Consider the following 22,343-nt stretch of genomic DNA (forward strand, 5'->3'; position numbering starts at 1 on the left):
TTTCTGTAGGCTTGGAAGTCTGTATGGTCGGAACTATCTTCAGGTCTACTCAGTAATAAATATAAACAACTACAAATACGAGAAAAAAAAACTAAATTTAAATTTGCAAGCACCGGTCTGTCTGCACCCATGGTTCTCACACCTGGTCATGTCCAATCTGTCTAATGCAGCAGACAAAGAACATTGGCTGGCTGCCACAGTGAAATGTGTATTTGCTGTGCTTCCCCACAGCGCTGTGCTGGTTTGTGCTGGAGAGCACGACACGGTAGTGGGCTGACTCTGTTTACCTATACAATGAATAATGAATGGACTTCCTTCAGCGTACCTGACTCAGTCATCAAAGAATTCACTACCATGCCGGCTGGCATGTAAGGGGTATGGTAAATATTTTAGAATTTTGTGAGAAATCCTTTTTAAACAAAAACAACAAAGCAGAGACAGAAAGATGCTTAAAAGCTTTGGTTTCCATTGCTTATATATAAAAAAAAAAAAAAGTGTACATTGTATTTTATATCATATATTTTTAATAAAGTGCTTAATAGGAATAGATAGTTATAGTATGAAATCATATATGGTAGCTGTTGGGAGTCTTCCTCCGGCATTGCGTGAGCTGTTATTTACATAATGTACACAAGTCCCAGGGCTCCACGAAAAAAACCCTGCCCGACCTCCTCGCTCAAGGTCGGAGGTCGGAGGTCAGCGTGGGTTCGTGGCTGAAATCACGACAGCGAGCAGGTGACCCCGGCGTCCTCGGAGTGGTCGCAGTTGTGCACCGGCCAGGAGATATGAGAGCACTCCTGGAGCGAGGGCTCCGCGCCGCTGCACTTGAGATTGTCCAGGAGGATGACGCCCGTGCCGGGCCCGAAGAAGGCCTGCGACCGGGCCGCCGTGGCCTCGCCGCACAGCATCTGGCGACACACCACCTGGGCGTCGGGGTAGTCCCAGGCGTCGTCGCACACCGTGCCCCAGCCGCTCCCCGAGAACATCTCCACCCGGCCCTCGCACCGGTGTACACCCCCCGCCAGCCTCAGCGCTCCTGCACGCACACACACACACATTCAAACACGCACACACATGCAAACACGCACACACGTACACATACACACGCGCGCGCACATATACATTATACACATATACATATACGTACACATACACATGTACACACACACACACACACACACACATGCAAGCACGCACAGACGTACACACACACACACGCGCGCACATATACACATATACATATACATATACACAGACACACACACACACATGTACATACACACACACACACACACACACAGAAGAGACACCTTAGATATAAGGACAGACATACAGTACATACAGTACATACCATACAGCCACAATGCATTATACTGTGTTGTAATGGTGTAGTGTATGGACCTTAGACGTTTAACCCTTTCACTACCACACCGTCTGTAGTGTGGTAGTGAAAGGGTTAACCTTCTGTCGTGTGGTTGTGAAAGGGTTAACCCTTTATCACGTGGAAGTGGAAGGGTTAACCTTCTCGTTCTGTATTGTGGCAGTGAAAGGGATAAGGGACGGAAAAGGTTTGGTATAATGAATTATGATGTGTTAAAAACCATATGGACCACTTGAAGTGCTCCCTGCTTATAGCAGGGAATGCCTCTTTGTGAAGTGGTTTATGATTAATTATGAGCATCCACGTTAGAACTTCATAGATGCACGATTTACAGCCCCAATCTCTGATCGTTGGAGCTCAAAACAAAACGTGAAAAAAAAAACACATGCTCCCAAATCTCAACAATGGTGTTTAGAGCTCATTTATAACTGTTTATTGTCAATACTTTAGTACCAAAAGAAACGACTACTAAACATTGTTATAGTTCTGACCGGATTTTGAAGAAGACATAAACCGGTGCTACTGCATACATTAGAGCCATCTTGAGTACATTGAAGCTAGGTTTGACTGTGTATGTGCAGATTCACAACACATACCTGCACTGGGTGGTCTGGTTGTTGGTATCGTCTCCGTTGCTCCAAATTCAAATGTACGTGGAATGGAATGTTGGAAGACTAGGGGAAAGAGGGGAAAGAGTTCTTCAAACCTTTGTGCATAGTAGAATTCAGCTATATATAATCATAACCCAAGTAATCAACCCAGGGTCCTTATCATTGTCCAGGTGGTCAATATACAGTAGGGGAGAGGGGTGGGGCGTCTCTGACCTTTTTGCTCTGAACACTTTATTTAACCAAGATAGGTCAGTGCCCTGACCGGGACGCGTGAATATTAAAGGCAACCAACTTGTGTTCAGCTTTTCGTTCAGCGTTTCTCTGATTGGCCACACGGCCAATCAATCAATCCACTAGCACGCGGCCTTGCGGCAAGAGAGACAAGAGAGACAAGAGAGTCGCGGCAGAGAGCCGCGCATGCGCATGAGGCTCCCCCAGGTCCTTGTGTTTGAGACAGCCATATTAGACACATAGCCATAATTTAAGATAATAGTTTCCACAGCTCCAGTTAACCTAATTTATACCGTAATGAATCATTAAAAAATATACCGTTAACTGGAATATGTTGTTTCTTTACACATATGTTGGATTATGTAATTGGGTTGTCATGACAAAACAATAAAAATCGCTACTTTACATCAGGGTGAACGCTGAACCGAGTCAAGCCGCGGGCGGCGCACTGAAGCCGGTGAATGAACAACCGCTTTGCCCCGCTGGCTCTAGTTAACCTAATTTATACCGTAATGAATCATTAAAAAATATTCCGTTAACTGGAATATGTTGTTTCTTTACACATATGTTGGATTATGTAATTGGGTTGTCATGACAAAACAATAAAAATCGCTACTTTACATCAGGGTGAACGCTGAACCGAGTCAAGCCGCGGGCGGCGCACTGAAGCCGGTGAATGAACAACCGCATTGCCCCGCTGGCTCTAGTTAACCTAATTTATACCGTAATGAATCATTAAAAAATATTCCGTTAACTGGAATATGTTGTTTCTTTACACATATGTTGGATTATGTAATTGGGTTGTCATGACAAAACAATAAAAATCGCTACTTTACATCAGGGTGAACGCTGAACCGAGTCAAGCCGCGGGCGGCGCACTGAAGCCGGTGAATGAACAACCGCATTGCCCCGCTGGCTCTAGTTAACCTAATTTATACCGTAATGAATCATTAAAAAATATTCCGTTAACTGGAATATGTTGTTTCTTTACACATATGTTGGATTATGTAATTGGGTTGTCATGACAAAACAATAAAAATCGCTACTTTACATCAGGGTGAACGTTGTTACACTGCCACCACCCACTTCAATGACAGAGCTCTCATATTTGCGAATACATAAACTATATCTTAAATTATGGCTATGTGTCTAGTCTAGTCTAGTATATATATAGTCGTAACAGTGTTTATTATTGCGAGTCCTAACAGTGTTTATTATTTCATAACTGTATGGGCTTTGTTTATACATGTACAGTGACGAGTGAATCTACCGTTGGTTGTTAAAAACGCGAAACATAATAATCAGTCAGCAGCGCTCCACGCTCCACTGCTACCACAGCCCAACACAAGTGCGTTGGAACAGCAGCCCAACACTACAGAAGTTGGTTGCCCGCGCTGCCGCGCTGCCGCGCTTGCTCTTTGGATTTCATTTGGGACGTGGGACGGCTGCGCTTGCCTGCGCGTGGGGGCGGGGGGGCGCGGCCAATCAGAGAAAAGCCGAACACAAGTTGGTTGCCTTTAATATTCACGCGACCGGGACACTTCCATTCTTCCTTTTTGCCCTAATGTCACACCAAGGGCCTCTCTGGTCAGCCCAAGTGTTCCTCTGGTCAGCCCAAGTCCCTCTGGTCAGCCCAAGTGCCCCTCTGGTCAGCCCCCCAAGTGCCCCTCTGGTCAGCCCAAGTGTTCCTCTGGTCAGCCCCCCAAGTGCCCCTCTGGTCAGCCCCCCAAGTGCCCCTCTGGTCAGCCCAAGGGCCTCTCTGGTCAGCCCAAGTGTTCCTCTGGTCAGCCCCCCAAGTGCCCCTCTGGTCAGCCCCCCAAGTGCCCCTCTGGTCAGCCCAAGTGTTCCTCTGGTCAGCCCCCCAAGTGCCCCTCTGGTCAGCCCCCCAAGTGCCCCTCTGGTCAGCCCCCCAAGTGCCCCTCTGGTCAGCCCAAGTGTTCTTCTGGTCAGCCCCCCAAGTGCCCCTCTGGTCAGCCCCCCAAGTGCCCCTCTGGTCAGCCCAAGGGCCTCTCTGGTCAGCCCAAGTGTTCCTCTGGTCAGCCCCCCAAGTGCCCCTCTGGTCAGCCCCCCAAGTGCCTCTCTGGTCAGCCCCCCAAGTGCCCCTCTGGTCAGCCCCCCAAGTGCCCCTCTGGTCAGCCCCCCAAGTGCCTCTCTGGTCAGCCCCCCAAGTGCCCCTCTGGTCAGCCCAAGGGCCTCTCTGGTCAGCCCAAGTGTTCCTCTGGTCAGCCCCCCAAGTGCCCCTCTGGTCAGCCCATGTGCCCCTCTGGTCAGCCCCCCAAGTGCCCCTCTGGTCAGCCCAAGTGCCCCTCTGGTCAGCCCATGTGCCCCTCTGGTCAGCCCATGTGCCCCTCTGGTCAGCCCCCCAAGTACCCCTCTGGTCAGCCCAAGTGCCCCTCTGGTCAGCCCAAGTGTTCCTCTGGTCAGCGCCCAAGTGCCTCTCTGGTCAGCCCCCCAAGTGCCCCTCTGGTCAGCCCCCCAAGTGCCCCTCTGGTCAGCCCCCCAAGTGCCCCTCTGGTCAGCGCCCAAGTGCCTCTCTGGTCAGCCCCCCAAGTGCCCCTCTGGTCAGCCCATGTGCCCCTCTGGTCAGCCCAAGTGTTCCTCTGGTCAGCCCCCCAAGTGCCCCTCTGGTCAGCCCAAGTGCCCCTCTGGTCAGCCCAAGTGTTCCTCTGGTCAGCCCAAGTGCCTCTCTGGTCAGCCCCCCCAAGTGCCCCTCTGGTCAGCCCATGTGCCCCTCTGGTCAGCCCATGTGCCCCTCTGGTCAGCCCCCCAAGTACCTCTCTGGTCAGCCCAAGTGCCTCTCTGGTCAGCCCCCCCAAGTGCCCCTCTGGTCAGCCCATGTGCCTCTCTGGTCAGTCCCCCAAGTGCCTCTCTGGTCAGCCCCCCAAGTACCTCTCTGGTCAGCCCAAGTGCCCCTCTGGTCAGCCCAAGTGTTCCTCTGGTCAGCGCCCAAGTGCCCCTCTGGTCAGCCCAAGTGCCCCTCTGGTCAGCCCAAGTGTTCCTCTGGTCAGCGCCCAAGTGCCTCTCTGGTCAGCCCCCCAAGTGCCCCTCTGGTCAGCCCCCCAAGTGCCCCTCTGGTCAGCCCCCCAAGTGCCCCTCTGGTCAGCCCCCCAAGTGCCCCTCTCGTCAGCCCAAGTGCCCCTCTGGTCAGCGCCCAAGTGCCCCTCTGGTCAGCCCAAGTGCCCCTCTGGTCAGCGCCCAAGTGCCCCTCTCGTCAGCCCAAGTGCCCCTCTCGTCAGCCCAAGTGTTCCTCTGGTCAGCCCCCCAAGTGCCCCTCTGGTCAGCCCCCCAAGTGCCCCTCTGGTCAGCGCCCAAGTGCCCCTCTCGTCAGCCCAAGTGCCCCAAAGTGGCCTTGAACTTGGAACTTGTGCTAGTTTTTCGACCATAGAGAGGCACCCTAATAGCTTGGCTGATGCAGACTAGCACCCAGACTCCACCCCTCTGTGCACGCTACTGATCCTCGTGCTATATTCTTCTTAGACCAAGATACACAGACATGATTCTTAGCAATTTCATCAACAATTATGTTGGTGGAATATACCAACCTCTTTTACAAGTAAGTACCTAAGCAGCTCTTTTACAAGTTAAGTTAAGTCATTTATTTATAAATTTTTTACCCAGGGCCCAGGGACGGTGCACATTAATCAACATAATTCCATATCCACATCAATGTAAATGTGCCAGAATTAGCGAATAAGCTAGTTTTCATCTGTAGTCCCTGCCTAACATGCACATCTTTATGGTGTGGGAGGAAACCAGAGTACCTGGAGGAAACCCACACGAACACATGGAGAACATGCTAACTCCACACAGAAAGGCCCCCTGCTGGGGTTTGAACCCAGGACCTTCTTGCTGTGAGGCAGCAGTGCTGACCACTGTACCACTGTGCCGCCCTAGTCTTAGCTAGGTAGCTGTGTTCCTAAATATGCAATATGATGCCGATAGTTCACCTGTCGATAGTTAATAATGTCAGAAATGTCATGATATATATCTGTATGTTGCGCATGTCATTAATGTCATTATGAATTGAAAATGGGGGACCCTGATGTAAACAAGACGAAAGTATTTCTCTGGTCTGCATCGTATTGAGCGGTACTGTACCCATTCTGCAATCTGTTAATAAAGTTTTCAATCAATCAATCAATCAATCAAATCTGACTGACCAATCCCCATTCCTGGTGAGAGTAATGGCAGCCGTTACAATTTAGAGGTACAGTACAGTCACATTTCCCTTTCAACGTTGATTAAATGATATGCAGTCTAAACTGGGGGGGGGGGGGGGGGGGGGTCACTCTTTTTCCTCACTCCTGCGTGATCAAGTGTTTCTGATTTAGCCGTAAAGGAGTTGCAGTTGGGCCTGCAGGGCGCCCAGTGATGCTGATCGCCCCCGACTCTTCCACTCTACGCTCTGCGCTCTCTGGGCTACGTGCTCAGAGCCGCTCTCACACAGACAGCTCAGGAGGGAGGGTAGAGACACTGTTAACTACAAGAGGAGGTGCGTGCGTGCACGTGTGTGTGTGTGTGTGTGTGTGTGTGTGTGTGTGTGTGTGTGTGTGTGTGTGTGTGTGTGTGTACGTGTGTACGTGTGTACGTGTGTACGTGTGTGTGCGATCATACAGATGCACCATTTAAAGTGAATTTATTTATTCATGTGTACATGATTGATTGATTGATATTTTAAATTTTTGTGTCTTACATGCCCAGCCCATTATGGGCTTACAAGACACATAGACAATAAGTATATAGTATTATATACTTAACAATAAGTATATAGACCAAGATGGCCACAAAAAAATAAAACAAAATAAAACATAACAAGCTGTAAACAATGTACTTCAAAGAAACAAGAGGAATTCATATAAAATTATATAGGATATAATGTGTTTTGTCTAGAGTGCCATGCTTTCTCCAAAAATCCTGCAAAACTGAAAATCTCCTCCACAAAAAAACCAACTCAACATACAACTAACTCTCAGACTGCCAAAACAAATGTACATACTGTATATGTAAGCCCATGCTGATGTATTGTATATTTATTATATGTAGGCTATATACTAGGGCTGGGCGATTAATCGAGTTTCAATTTCAATTATGATTTTGGCTTCCCACGATCGATCATGAAAACAAGATAATCAAGATAAAATGATTATTTTGTATTTTGCAGCCGATTGTGGCAGCCAGTGCACTACAACCTAATTGGTGATTTATTATTTTTAGATATTATTATTTGTTTTATTTTCACTTATTTATTTATTTTCATTTATTTCTTGTATTTCAGTATTTAAAATCCAAATGCATTGTGTTAGAAAGAAACACCAGTAGTTAATAAACACATAATGATATTCTCAAATCAATGAGTAATCATGTTTGATAAAATCGTGATTTCAATATCAATAAAAATGATCATGATTATGTTTTTGCCATAATTGAGCAGCCATACTACAGTATATACACTGTATATTTCTCACGAGATGTACTTTTATACTATAATAATAATACACCGTAGCCCTACTTCCTGTCTTACCTGTCTTGTGTTTGTACTTTATTTTTTTTTGTATCCACTTTTTCTCCTATTTTTTTCTTTTTCTCCCATCCCAATTCCATTGTGCCAATTCTTCCCTCCCCTGTCTTGAACGTTGCTCGCATATGCCCCCCACTGGCCGGTTGTAGGGAGGATAGAAGCCTTGCATCACATGTCCCCTCCGATACACGAGGAGGCAGCCTGTCACATCTTTTCACCTGCCAGCGCGGACTCTCATTGGCGAGGTGTAACGCGCGGGAGGCTCACACTACCCCCGCCATTTTTCCTGACTTTGCTGTGCAGGCGTCCCCCAACCGACCTGTAGGAGTCGCTGTCCACAACGTCCAGATTACCACCCATCGACTTCCCACCCGCTAACTCTGCCAATTGAGTTAGTATGACGGCCGGCCCAAGCCGGAGGCAACGCCGACAGCCGGATTCGAACCCGGTGTCTCTTGCGTTGGTGACGAGCGCAATGTCCGCTGCGCCACCCAGCCGCCAATGTGTTTGTACTTTTTTTTATATTATATTGTATTTGTATCTATACTTTAAGTGTACCTATAACTTAGTGTATATAGGGCTGTGAACTATGCATCCCCCACCCTGTACCCCCCCCCCCCCCCCCCCCCCATGCTGCTTTGACACCCGAATGTCCCCAAGGGGATCAATAAGGGATCATATTATCTCACGTTCACAGATGACCCCGGCGTCCTCGTGGTGGCCACAGTTGTGCTGGCCCCAGCCCAGGTGGAAGCAGTCGGCCAGGTCCCGCTCGCTGCCCGCGCAGTCCACGTTGTCCAGGAGCGTGGGCCCCGAGCCGTAGCCGAAGTAGGCCAGGCCCCTGGCGGAGACGGGGGGGCCGCAGCCCAGCTGCCGGCACACCACCAGGGCGTCGGTCATGTCCCAGTCGTCGTCACACACCGTGCCCCACAGGTTGTTGTGGAACACCTCCACGCGGCCCTTACAGCTACTGTTGCCGTTCACCACGCGGATGGTCTGCCGCTCTGCAAACAGGGGGGGAGAAGGAGTTAAGAGGTGATTGATTGATTGAAAACTTTATTAACAGATTGCAGAATGGGTACAATACAGTACGGCTCAATACACACAATTGTTAAGGGGATGCAGACCAGAGAAAGACTTTTGTCTTGTTTACATCAGGGTCCCCCATTTTCAATTCATAGTGACATTTATGACATACGCAACATACAGATATATATCATGACATTTCTGACATACATGACATACAGGTATACAGTACTGTTACATTTGTGACATACACGACCCTCCCCTATCTGCCGTCCAGGTCCCATAACACCCCCTCAACCCCCTACACCTAATGGGAATTACATTTTCGGCTCTCAATGTTATGATTATTTTCTGTTTATCATGGGTATATGAAATTCTCAGACATTAACATTTCTATTTGGCTTAGTCTGTTGGGTAAATTAAGCCTGTCAGTGTTGTGTGTCAAATGAAGGCTTGGGTAGGGTCTAATACATATTTTCTTAAATAAAAGAATGTCTGAATCCAGATCTTTTAATGTTTTACTTTTGAAGTGTGTATAAATTAAACATTACAAAAAGTTAACATTTTCTTTGCTAAAAAAGACACTTTCCCTGTTTATGAAGTGGGGTTACATACCGTGTAGCTCTGCTCAGCGCCATATTGCACATATCTCACTTCAGTACTTGTGCACTGAATAAAAACTTACAATGTACCTTTACATACCAACATCCGTCTGGCCACACCCCCATCCGCTACCTATATAAGCAGGGGTGTGGCCATGCACTCACCTCCTTCTTCACTTTCACCACAAGAAAGTGCCTTGTATACCAATCACTTTAAAACGATGAAGAAAGAAGAAAGAAGAGCAAGGAGATACGTTGACGTTATATCTTTGTTTTCTCTCTCACTTTTTTTCAAGAAAATATGGCGATAATGTCTTTGTCACTGGGGTGTCTGGAAGATGATGATCATTCTGACCTCCACCGGCTTTTTCGTATTAGGGGCTTGCGTCGCTGGTCTAATCCCCACCTGCAGTCCTCTATGCTGCGGCTGGATAGGTATTGAACCTCCGGTTCTACAGCTGGACTGTGCAGGAAGCGTCGGCTGTTGTGAGAAACTGGCTGCCTCTGGGTGAGTGATGTTTTGCTATGCGAGTGCCGGTTGTGTTGCTATGGGGGTTAGCTGCACAATTTTACGAAGGCCGGCCCCAGACTAGTGTCCTTTGTTTGGCCTCTTAGGCGGCGGACGGAGGGTCCTGGTTTGAAGCCCATGATAGTCAAGCTAGTGGGCCGCGACCGAGGTCTGTGGTTGAAACCTGGACTCTCTGGACGAGCGGATTCTTCTCTGTCCCGTGAAGGCCCCATCTTTCAAATGAGTGGAAGTTTAAACCCTAAACACGAGGAAAAGTGGGTTTGGATCTTCGCTATCGGAAGCTCCATGCTCAAGTCGGCTGCAGCCCATAAGGGAATTGTGCCGACTCCGCTGTATGTCTGTTAAATCACTGTTCTGAAAACGGTGTTGACTTTTCTCTTTCTCTTCTCTCTTAGGATGAGGAGGGAGTCAGACGGCGGCCTGTCTGAAGTGTGGCTTATTATGTTCTTGTGTACAGTTCAGGTGATAGCTGCTTAGCTTGCGTGCTAGCTGGGTGGCCTACCTGTTGGCCAGTTAGCTGTTAGCTGCGGCGCTAGCTCGTTGCGTTCACTAGGCTAGGAACGTTAGCTTGTTGCTATCAGTCGGCCTGATTTGGATGTTAGCTTAATGCTACACTGTTGTACATTGCTGTGTGAATAACAAGCCTTAACACTCTGACTACGACGTCATCTTTGACAGAGGATGTTAGTCGACCCTACACCGTGTGCCCTGCCAGCGAGGACTTCGTCAACATGGAGAACGTAGCGGCTGGTTGGCGCAGCGGACATTGCCCTTGTCACCAACGCAAGAGACGCCGGGTTCGACTCCGGCTGTCGCCGTTGACCAGTGTTTGCAGTCCTCTCAGCACTCAGGGTGTAGGTAGGAGTCCTGCTGGATGCTTAACACCTCTTCTTTCCTTCCCTTCTAAATGTTTTGTAATAACGATGTTTCCAAAACGTATGTTGCTGCGCTACATTTGGGGATACGACATGTGTTGTGTGTGAATTGTCTTGTCACTGGTATAGGTTTCTCTCTACCTAGAAAATCGGTGTTGTTTTTTACGTGAGTAAAAATGAACTGGTTTAGTTGTGATGAGAACTTGTGGGTTCATGTAACGTTAGTAACGTGGTTGAGCTCACAACTAAGTGGGTTGTTTACCCTGCAAAGCTATGCTTAGTGACATGTGATCGAGGAGTAAGTCCTTCTCTCAGCCTGTGATGACAATAAACAGGTAGCGTGTTCACATATTAACAGGGCAGTACCTGTTCAACCTGGTCGTATCAAGGGTAAGGTGGGAAGGGGTGATCCCCCCGGTTTCCCTGGTTTGATTGATTGATTGATTGATTGATTGATTGAAAAGTTTATTAACAGATTGCAGAATGGGTACAGTACAGTACAGCTCAATACATACTGTTGTGAAGGGCCAGATTAAAGCTGAGAATCTACATTTATTGTTTTATATACCTTGTATATTATTTATATATACACGTTATATCCCTTTACGCCTGCGTTTGAATCCTAGTAATATTCGCTTTCCTTATTGGATAACGCTATCGGCGCCAGACCGCAAGCCCCCAAAGTCAGGTTCAAAGGCGAGTCCGGGCAATGTCGCAACATGCCCGGAGACAGCGCATTGATTCGAGACGAGAACTGAGGTTCGGCACTAGAAGCCACTTAAGTATATATACGGCGGCAGGTGCGTTCGCTGTTCATCGTTCATCACGCAGTGTGATTCTAATGTAGTGAGAAGCAGTTCGTCTAACAGAGCGTTGAGAACCACGTGCGAAGTGAATAGTAAAAGTGTCAGATTTAATGCAGTAACGTCAAGTTCGACTTAGCTTAATGTGAAGTAAAGAGTCGTTAATTATTGTGTATCGTGCCAACAGCAGTTAGTTTGTGTGCAGCATTACCCAGCAGTTCGTTCGTTTAGCTAGTGGACCTTAGCCAGGGTGCGTGGATTAAATACATTGGTGCCAGTACCCGAGGAGGCCTAGTCGGAGAACCTACTGGACATGTGCACATTGGAACCGACAGCGGCGATTGCAGAACCAGTATTGGTTGGATTATATTGATTGTGGAACGTACCCTTGGAGAAGAGCATCGTTAATCTCCACTGTCGTTTGGATTTAACCACCTTGAGGATCTACATTCGGGCTGGCCTCATGGACCGAGGCTAGCTGGCTATCATCATTGCTATCGTGCAATTGGATTACAGTTATTGCTTTGATGCTGAGCTTTGGATTACAAGGACTGGATTCTGTACGTGAACCCCCTTCTTCTTCAATTGATCAGACTGAGTATCCGAACATTCCTCTCTCCTCCAGAGCTTACAACTCTGGGAGGAACCCATTGTCTCCAGCGGTACCAGCGTTTCCCCCTATAATTGCCATCCTACGCCAGGCGGCGTTAGCCTAGTACCCCATCGTAGGAATTATTCTATTCCCACTGACCTCTGCTACTGACTGACTTATGCATATTCTTCGCCATACAAGCGCGACCCTAATTCTCATATCTGTACATTTACTGCATAATAATAAATACCCTCAATGATATTTCTTTGTCCCGTGCCGTGTTATTATGAGTGTCTGCCATATTTAGATGTACTGTCTGGCCAGTAATACTAAGTACATAACTAGCAGTGGTTTAATCTATCACAATCTTTAATACAGTCAGGGTTTTGTAACCCCTCAGTTACAATTGGTCCTTCGAGCCGGAGGGTATCAGTAATCTTTAATATCATATTAATATTGATATGGCCAGCGGCGGACACTCTCCAGACGGCTCTCCCAAACTAGAGCACCCTAGGCGCAAACGTCAGCCACCTCCACACCTGGAGGACTACGCTTTTGTTTTACCTCCTAGCTTATCTAAAAAGACGTTAAGCACGGATAAAACTGATAGTTTAAGCATGCCCAATCCTATCAACTTGTCGGCCCCACCAGTAGAGACCCCAGTGGGTTCAAACGAAACTGACTTAGCTCACGGGGGGGAACAAGCGGGACATGACGTGACTATACCCCAAGACAGCGCCACCGGGATAGACCCCGGTTTCCGGGGGGATCCAGTCCCTTCTGGGTCTGGGTCCTACTTCGCGCTCCGCTGCTACGGCCTTGCCACAGGGTTGAGCTTTGCTCTTGACCCCGTGATTTTGGGGGTGGTAACGAGGTTTGTTCCTTCCGTTCGTTCCCTGGTGGCATGCGGGTTGTGTGTGTGCGTAGTCGTGGGTACGCCCCACGGTCTGCTCACCCTGTGCGTTAAGTTGCTCAAGTTCCTCTTCGCACGGTCGGATCCGTCTCCCTCCCGTCCTCCAATAGAGAGGGTCGGGGGGGCTCGGGTCCTCCCCGGTTCTGATGGTTGTGGGGGGCCTCAGTGGGGTACATTTGTCGAGCTTAAGCTCTGCTCAGCTCCTGTGGTGCAATATGGCGCTGAGCAGAGCTACACGATATGTAACGTACGGTTATGTATATAACCATAGTTACATGAGTGTAGTGACGCTCAGCGCCAAGACGCCACTGCGGCCCTTGATCTTGCCTTGTGGTGAAAGATTGAGAAGGAGGTGAGTGCATGGCCACACCCCTGCTTATATAGGTAGCGGATGGGGGTGTGGCCAGACGGATGTTGGTATGTAAAGGTACATTGTGAGTTTTTATTCAGTGCACAGGTACTGAATAGCAACACAACCGGCACTCGCATAGCAAAACATCACTCACCCAGAGGCAGCCAGTTTCTCACAACAGCCGACGCCTCCTGCACAGTCCAGCTGTGGAACCGGAGGTTCAATACCTATCCAGCCGCAGCATAGAGGACTGCAGGTGGGGATTAGACCAGCGACACAAGCCCCTAATACGAAAAAGCCGGTGGAGGTCAGAATGATCATCATCTTCCAGACACCCCAGTGACAAAGACATTATCGCCGTATTTTCTCGAAAAAAGTGAGAGAGAAAACAAAGATATAACGTCAACGTATCTCCTTGCTCTTCTTTCTTCTTTCTTCATCGTTTTAAAGTGATTGGTATATAAGGCACTTTCTTGTGGTGAAAGTGAAGAAGGAGGTGAGTGCATGGCCACACCCCTGCTTATATAGGTAGCGGATGGGGGTGTGGCCAGATGGATGTTGGTATGTAAAGGTACATTGTGAGTTTTTATTGAGTGCACAAGTACTGAAGTGAGATATGTGCAATATGGCGCTGAGCGTCACTACACTCATGTAACTATGGTTATATACGTAACCGTACGTTTCTGCATGTAGGCCCCTCTCCAGTCAAGTTGTTGTCCTGATATTAAACTAGCCCCCCCTTTTGTACCTCAGTTTTGTACCTCATTGTCTGCATGTGTACCTCACTGTTTACACATTTTACTCACTGTACTTAGATTGTATTTAGGCTGTACTTTAGATTGTATATTGTATTGTATATTGTATATTCCTCTTTTACTTACTTTTTTACTTACTTATTTACTGTATGAAGCACACTATCAGGGGCTCATACAGAACCAAGCATTTCACCGTACATGTATTTTATTGTGACAACTAATAAACAAACTTGAACTTGAAACCTTTGAGCATGTCAACGCCCCCCTTTCAACAATTCTGCATGCCCCCCGATTCTCTCTGAAGGGGGGAGGGGGGGGGGGGGGGGGGTACCGCCCCCGTTGAGAGACTCTAAGTTAGACTGTAGTGTTTTTTTATTTTTATTTTTTTTAGTAGAAGAAGACAACTTGCTAATAGAGGTTTCACAAGGAATGTTTTCGTAACGGTCTCTCTTCCAACATGGCTGCCTGTAACCATTAGTAATCACTTTCAAAAGAAAATGCCTCATTTCTGGTACAACGTAGGTATATGTTTTATTGGAAAGGAATGATATTACTGTTCCATTGCGACTTGTTTACAATATCCAGTAATAAGACACCAAATTATAAAATTCACGATGATATTATTTCTCGACACATAACAACCGTTGTTTTGCACATAGCAACCGCTGTATCTTCCAATGTGGAGGACAAATGGGCATTACAAACATCCTGTGAAAGGCCTCTATTACTGAAGGGCACATAATCCAATGCTGTATCATAAGAAGAGTGTGCGTACTGTGAGTCAAGTCATAGTATTCACAGAACGTTTCGCCACAGCTCAATGGCCACGTTTGTGATTTAATTAGGCCTGTCCCCGACTAAGGATTTGTATAGTCGACTTTGATTGTGGGGGGTGCTTAATGTCTGAAGGAGTCGACTGAAGGCTTCTTGTCCTGCGAAAGCATGCAATTGGTCCACTGATGGATACATCTTGATATTTGTCTAGTCTAGTGTGTTCATTAGATGGGTGAAATCCTCTTTCAGTGCCTCTGTGACCGTTTTCTTAGGCAGTTAGCCATGGTATGCGCACCATTAGCCTCTTTTGGAAAGAATGATTTAAAAAAATCAATTATATATTATTATTATTATTTTTTTTAAACTTTGACCAGTCAACTGGTTCTTTTCGCGTTTATCGCTTTTTTCCTGGTCAAGTATGACCGACAGAAACAGGTTGAATGGGGGTATAGATGGGGGGAAAGACACTCTGAGAAAGTACGGCTTGTCCGGGAGTCGAACTCGCTACCCCAGATCCGTGACGCGCACGGTTGTCCCCGACGCCGAAATAGCGTTCGAGGTACGCGTGAGCTACTGGAGCTCCCATATATATATATATATATATATATATATATATATATTATTATTATATTATTATACATTCGACTAAGAGGTTGGCAGTCGACTCTGGCTCATTTCGATCGATTAGTTGACTATTCGACTAGTGGAGGTCAGCCCTAGATTTAATGATAATCCCCTGTTATTTGATCACAGTCACCCTGTTGTTTGCCTACCAAGATGTCCGTGATGGAATACTATGAATTGATGATGCGTTTGTAATGGGAAATTGCTGGAATTGCAGGTGATTGTGTGTGTAGGGAAGTAGAAATTGCTTTGTCCATTGACCATATTCACACGGCGACCATTCCCAATCAGAGCATGACATAAGAGCAAAATGGCCACCGTGTGAATAGGTCTATTGTGAGTTTTTCTTACCTCTAGTTGTCATAACAGCCGTGGTGGACACTGCCGTAGTTTCAGTGACTGCCATAGTACCATCTGTTGCTAAAGGGGTAAAGAGAACACATAGTAGAATAACTTTATCACATCATTAATAGTATCTATTAAAGTGACCCTATGTCATTTATCACATCATTAAGTATCTATTAAAGTGACCCTATGTCATTTGGGGAAGGACAATTGACATTTCTGTTTGAAATTTGAAGGCTACTGCCTTGAAAGTTACTGTTTCACTGTAGTTTACATGACATCTTTCTAGGCTGAGTGTATTTTTGCTTCACACACACACCACAAAATACTTAGTTCTGATTCATGATGATGACACAAGGCACATATTTTAAGAACTCTATGAGTAATTTTCCTCCCAAAACTACACATATTGTATACTAATAAGTAATAAAATATACATGTATATCCTGAAGAAGACATTCTTTCTCATCACTATGTACTATTATGGTACTACTATTGAAGGACCCTCACCACCCCAACAATAGCCTGTTCAAGCTGCTGTGGTCAGGCAAGTGCCTCCGCATACATACAGCAAGAACAGAGAGGCTAAGGCTCAGCTTCTTCCCCCAGGCCATCAGAACACTGAACACTGATCTCTCCACACACAAGCACACATGAACACACACACAAGCACACGCACACACACACACACACACACACACACACACACACACACACACACACACACACACACACACACACACACACACACACACACACACACACACACACACACTTTAAAAACTGTATATTTTATAGTATTGTATATAGGACTCACTACCTTTAAATCTTAATTCTTAAGCTTAGCATTGTATTGTATTTTATCTTAGTACTTTTTACCATGTATATTTTATTATCTATTCTATTTTATTATTTGTATTTTTTGCACAATCAAGGCGAGCATGGCCACCTTCATTTCACTACATGTCTTGTGTATGTGACGAATAAATCTCTTGAATCTTGAATATCTGGAACTGTGTGTAGTGTTTCTATTCCACCATGGCCAACAAGATCTCCAGTCTTGCAGTGTGTAATAAAACACTGTGTCTAATACTGAAGATGGTGTTCACCATGATTTCACCATCATTATCTTTTGTGGCAGAGTGAAACACTGGGGGACATTTGGGTAAACCGACGCCCTCTGTTGGCCATAGGGCAGTAGGACAGAATTCCATAGAAATGTAGGATGTGACCAGAGTCATGATGAAGATTGAACCGTTGATCTCTCGACACACACTAGGAGCAGTTTATAACAGCTATAACTATTCATTTTGAACCAGATTTTCTATCATCTGTACAGAGCAGATGGGGGAGTCAGGATCATAGATATTATAAAGACTAGATGGCGCAAGGCGGAGTCTCCCACTTAGTTCACCGGCGGCCATCTTGCTACAGTTAACTACTGCTTTAAAGTGGAGATGAAGCATAGCGATAAATACATATTCATAGCATCACATTAGTATTTAGATAAGCCACAGAAAAAATCACGTTATAAAAATAAGCAGTTTCTAAGAAAAAACGATTTGTTATGTGCATTTTTGAAGCATTTATCATTATGGGCGCGGCCATTTTGTTGCTGACGTCATTGGGCTGGTTTGGTGTATACACTGCTGGTTAGCTGCCTATAGTGAATGGGTCAGTCAGTAAATAAAATGTTGCCTACAAAACAACGGGACCGCGGTGGTTCTGTTTGTATTGCTCCTGGCTGTTCAAACTAATTTTACCATGTGAGAGAGAGGAAAGTTGGTTAATTTCCACAAACTACCAGTGAAAAAAACAGTGTTGTTGGCACGTTGGCTGCACTCAGGCGGCGCGACCAGCCTGTTGGACAGGGAAGGAGGATCTGCAGCGAACACTTCATTGCCTCGGATTATGTTGTTGGGGTGGGATGTTTGTCCAGAAGACCACTAATCAGCTGAAGCCGGACGCGGTTCCCTCGGTCTTCGACAGACAGACCGGCGGAGGCAGTTCAGCGTCGCGGAGCATTCAGCCTGCTGGCTACCTAGATCCACTTCAACCAGCCGAGCGTCGGGAGTTCCAGCAGCTTGTCGATGTGCTAATAGCCTCGGCAAGCTAACGGTAGCTGGCTACACAGCTAGTCGATGTGCTAATAGCCTCGGCAAGCTAACGGTAGCTGGCTACACAGCTAGTCGATGTGCTAATAGCCTCGGCAAGCTAACGGTAGCTGGCTACACAGCTTGTCGATGTGCTAATAGCCTCGGCAAGCTAACGGTAGCTGGCTACACAGCTTGTCGATGTGCTAATAGCCTCGGCAAGCTAACGGTAGCTGGCTACACAGCTTGTCGATGTGCTAATAGCCTCAGCAAGCTAACGGTAGCTGGCTACACAGCTTGTCGGTGTGCTAATAGCCTCGGCAAGCTAACGGTAGCTGGCTCCAGGCTATTAGCACATCGACAAGCTGCTGGAGCTCCAGACGCTCGGCTGGTTGAAGTGGATCTAGGTAGCCAGCAGGCTGAATGCTCCGCGACGCTGAACTGCCTCCGCCGGTCTGTCTGTCGAAGACCAAGGGAACCGCGTCCGGCTTCAGCTGATTAGTGGTCTTCTGGACAAACATCCCACCCCAACAACATAATCCGAGGCAATGAAGTGTTCGCTGCAGATCCTCCTTCCCTGTCCAACAGGCTGGTTGCGCCGCCTGAGTGCAGCCAGCCTGAGCCAACGTGCCAACAACACTGTTTTTTTCACTGGTAGTTTGTGGAAATTAACCAACTTTCCTCTCTTTCAAGTGGTAAAATTAGTTTGAACAGCCAGGAGCAATACAAACAGAACCACCGCGGTCCCGTTGTTTTGTAGGCAACATTTTATTTACTGACTGACCCATTCACTATAGGCAGCTAACCAGCAATGTATACACCAAACCAGCCCCATGACATCAGCCATGACGTCAGCAACAAAATGGCGGCGCCCATGTTGAAAACAGGGATATTATATTTGATTTTTCAGACAAATAAGATAGATTTCACATTTGATTATAGAACCCTGTCTTACACAAGGTACACAACAAACAAACTAGGATCACATTGTTCACTGCTTCATCTCCACTTTAAGGTGAGTGATCTGCACAAACAAAAATACTCTTAACTCGCTGAAATCTTGACGGGTTTATAAACGGTTTGGTTTATTACAAACGTTATTAACGTGGCTGTAATTATTGCTTGGAAGAATTTGTATTACATAAAAAAAAATTCATATGAAAGTCCATTATAACTATGCAGTATGATAACTATATGAATTGAAAATGGGGGACCCTGATGTAAACAAGACGAAAGTCTTTCTCTGGTCTGCATCCCCTTAACAATTGTGTGTATTGAGCTGTACTGTACCCATTCTGCAATCTGTTAATTAAAGTGTTCAATCAATCAATCAATCAATCACTACATCTCTGACGTTTTTAACAAACCAAACGGTTGAAAACTTAGCAAGCTATGGCTATTTCAATAGTACATGCACCATAGACATTCATGTTATGAGTGGGCGTGCTACCCTGTAGCAAGATGGCCGCCATGTGGCAACGTCAGTCTCCGTTGGCCAGCAGGGCGGGTGAGTCATCTAGTCTTTATATATATCTATGGTCAGGATGGCCTAGCGGTAAAGAGGCCGGCTAGGTCGCCAAAAAGTCGCTGGTTCAATCTCCGCCACTGACAGCAGGGTGTATTCCAGCGTGACTGAAGGGTGGCTGGTATTACATCTACGGTGCCCACCATCTTGCCTAAGTGCCCTTGAGCAAGGCACTGAACCCCATACTGCTCCAGGGGTTGTTGCACTGCAGGCAACCCTGCACTCTGACCTCTCTGATGAAATGCATATGTGTGTGTGGGAGACTGTGTGTATGTGTCACTAGGATCGATATGCGAAAATAAAATTTTGAATTGCCTTCTGTACATTGTCAATAAAGTCATCTCCTTCTTCTTCAGATGATGGCTGGTCAATCAAACTACATATTCTTACTAGTAATGCATACCGCAACAGTTCCCACTCCCACCCATGTTAATGTTCTTCTTACCTTGCTGCGTGCTGGCGGTTTGGAAGAAACTTCGTCCACCTATGGTCTCAGTGTTCAGAAGAGGCACGGTGGAGGAGGACCTGCCGGAACCTGGAGCGAACAGGAGGTGGAACTTAAAACATCAGTGACTCAGACAACAGGAGGTAGAACTTAAAACATCAGTGACTCAGACAACAGGAGGCGGAACTTAAAACATCAGTGACTCAGACAACAGGAGGTAGAACTTAAAACATCAGTGACTCAGACAACAGGAGGCAGAACTTAAAACATCAGTGACTCAGACAACAGGAGGCAGAACTTAAAACATCAGTGACTCAGACAACAGGAGGTAGAACTTAAAACATCAGTGACTCAGACAACAGGAGGTAGAACTTAAAACATCAGTGACTCAGACAACAGGAGGTAGAACTTAAAACATCAGTGACTCAGACCACAGGAGGTAGAACTTAAAACATCAGTGACTCAGACAACAGGAGGTAGAACTTAAGGCGAGACAGCCTGGTGAATTGGCAAATATATTTTTTTGTGTTGATTTTGAGGTTATATTTTGCTTCCTAAACATATCTTCTATGAAACTAGTGACGATACAACGTCAATAACACACATTTAGTTGTTTATTTTACTTCATTTTGCCTGATTGCATCCATAAATGTGCACATATTTAATGGGGAAGTGCCTCATTTGCATATATAAACATAAAATTCTGAAAACTTGCAATACATTTTTTCTTAGTTGTTATGTACATAACAAACTGGGAAAGTGTCATAGTGATATCTATTCAAATTATTGTTTTTGCCTATTCACCTGGGCTGTCTCACCTTAAAACATGAGTGACTCAGACAACAGGAGATAGAACTTAAAACATGTCAGTGACTCAGACAACAGGAGATAGAACTTAAAACATGTCAGTGACTCAGACAACAGGAGATATAACTTAAAACATGTCAGTGACTCAGACAACAGGAGATAGAACTTAAAACATGTCAGTGACTCAGACAACAGGAGATAGAACTTAAAACATGTCAGTGACTCAGACAACAGGAGATAGAACTTAAAACATGTCAGTGACTCAGATAACAGTTATTATGAATGCTAATGTTAAAGGGAATTCACATATTTGATATGATACTAATATACATCCGCTCAGCTAAGGAAATCCTTGTCAACGAATCGATTGGTTGATTTAATCGACACATCTGTCAAACTTGACTTCCACATGCAATCATGCAGAAGGACCACTTTAAAGGGACACTTGACTTCACCAAAAAACAATGCTGATTTATTTTGGGGACATTGGATACTTGTGTTGTGTTAATTACAACTCCATGCAATGATAAGGTAGTAGTCCCTATAAGACAAGGTATTGCTATTTTTTCATCTACATAATTTGATGGATCATCTCATCATTACACAAGGATTCAATGACAATTTGCACCAGGACCATGCCCTTGTTTGGAACTGGTAGCATACCCTATTGGTCAATTTCAAAATAGTTTTACACACATTGTTATGCCACATCAATTTTCTTTTGCATTTTAGTGCCCCCTATAAGCACATTTTTATGAAACTTCCAGGGTATAGTTTCAGGTACTAATGTGGACATATCCTGCATGTCTTGCCCAATGGTTGTTAGAGCAGATTTGGTTTCCAAATGTAGAGTGCACTATAAATCGAATTTATTATTATTATTATTATTATTATTATTATTATTATTATTATTATTATTATTATTATTATTATTATTATTATTATAATATATTATTATTATTATTATTATTATTATTATTATTATTATTATTGACTTTGGTCTATATGTGCTGAGTCATGCTCTTTTGAAGTTCATTGGTCAATATCTTTAAAACGCAATAAGATATCAACAAGCTTTTCATTACATTTTATAATCGTGGTCTAGTAATGATCCACAGAAAATCTGGTCGCAATGGGACTTACGGTTTAGGAGATGTGTTTTACCAAAAAATCTAAATGGTGGAAAAATCTTGTCAGACAGACTTTAGTGGTTCTTGAGGGAAATGTGTAGAAGAGTGAGGATAGATGAATAGCTGTATCAAGTAAAGTAAAGTCAAACTGGTTCACAACATAGGTGTAAAAATGTCTACCTTTAATTATAGACCTGTTCGCTGTCCACGTCAGACTCAGAGTGCGCGCGCATCAAGGGCGCAAAAGGAACGTAATCCTGGTCAGAACAACGGGGCAGACTACAATTTATTTGCATTTGTTAGCCATGCTAGCGATCTAAACAATCAAACCATGCCAAAGCTAGATAATGTAAAAGGTGAAAGACTCACACTCACAGCCATGCTGATTTGGCTAAATGACATCCAGCCGTTT

General features: G+C 45.6%; 1 protein-coding gene across 1 annotated transcript in view; it reads right to left on the reverse strand.

The window, feature by feature from the left end:
• Positions 1 to 719: 719 nt before the first annotated feature.
• The window catches only part of LOC311233362 (scavenger receptor cysteine-rich domain-containing group B protein), a gene marked incomplete at both ends in the record, with an annotated part of 61,267 nt that continues 39,643 nt past the window's right edge, over positions 720 to 22,343 (reverse strand). Inside the window, 5 exons of the mRNA XM_084320338.1 lie at positions 720 to 1,036; positions 1,978 to 2,055; positions 8,431 to 8,745; positions 15,938 to 16,006; positions 19,995 to 20,084. Coding sequence (XP_084176464.1) covers positions 720 to 1,036; positions 1,978 to 2,055; positions 8,431 to 8,745; positions 15,938 to 16,006; positions 19,995 to 20,084 — 869 coding nt within the window. The remainder of the gene's footprint in view (positions 1,037 to 1,977; positions 2,056 to 8,430; positions 8,746 to 15,937; positions 16,007 to 19,994; positions 20,085 to 22,343) is intronic.

This window comes from Notolepis coatsorum (genome assembly GCF_963971535.1).
Source record: "Notolepis coatsorum genome assembly, chromosome: 8".
Lineage (NCBI taxonomy): Eukaryota > Metazoa > Chordata > Actinopteri > Aulopiformes > Paralepididae > Notolepis > Notolepis coatsorum.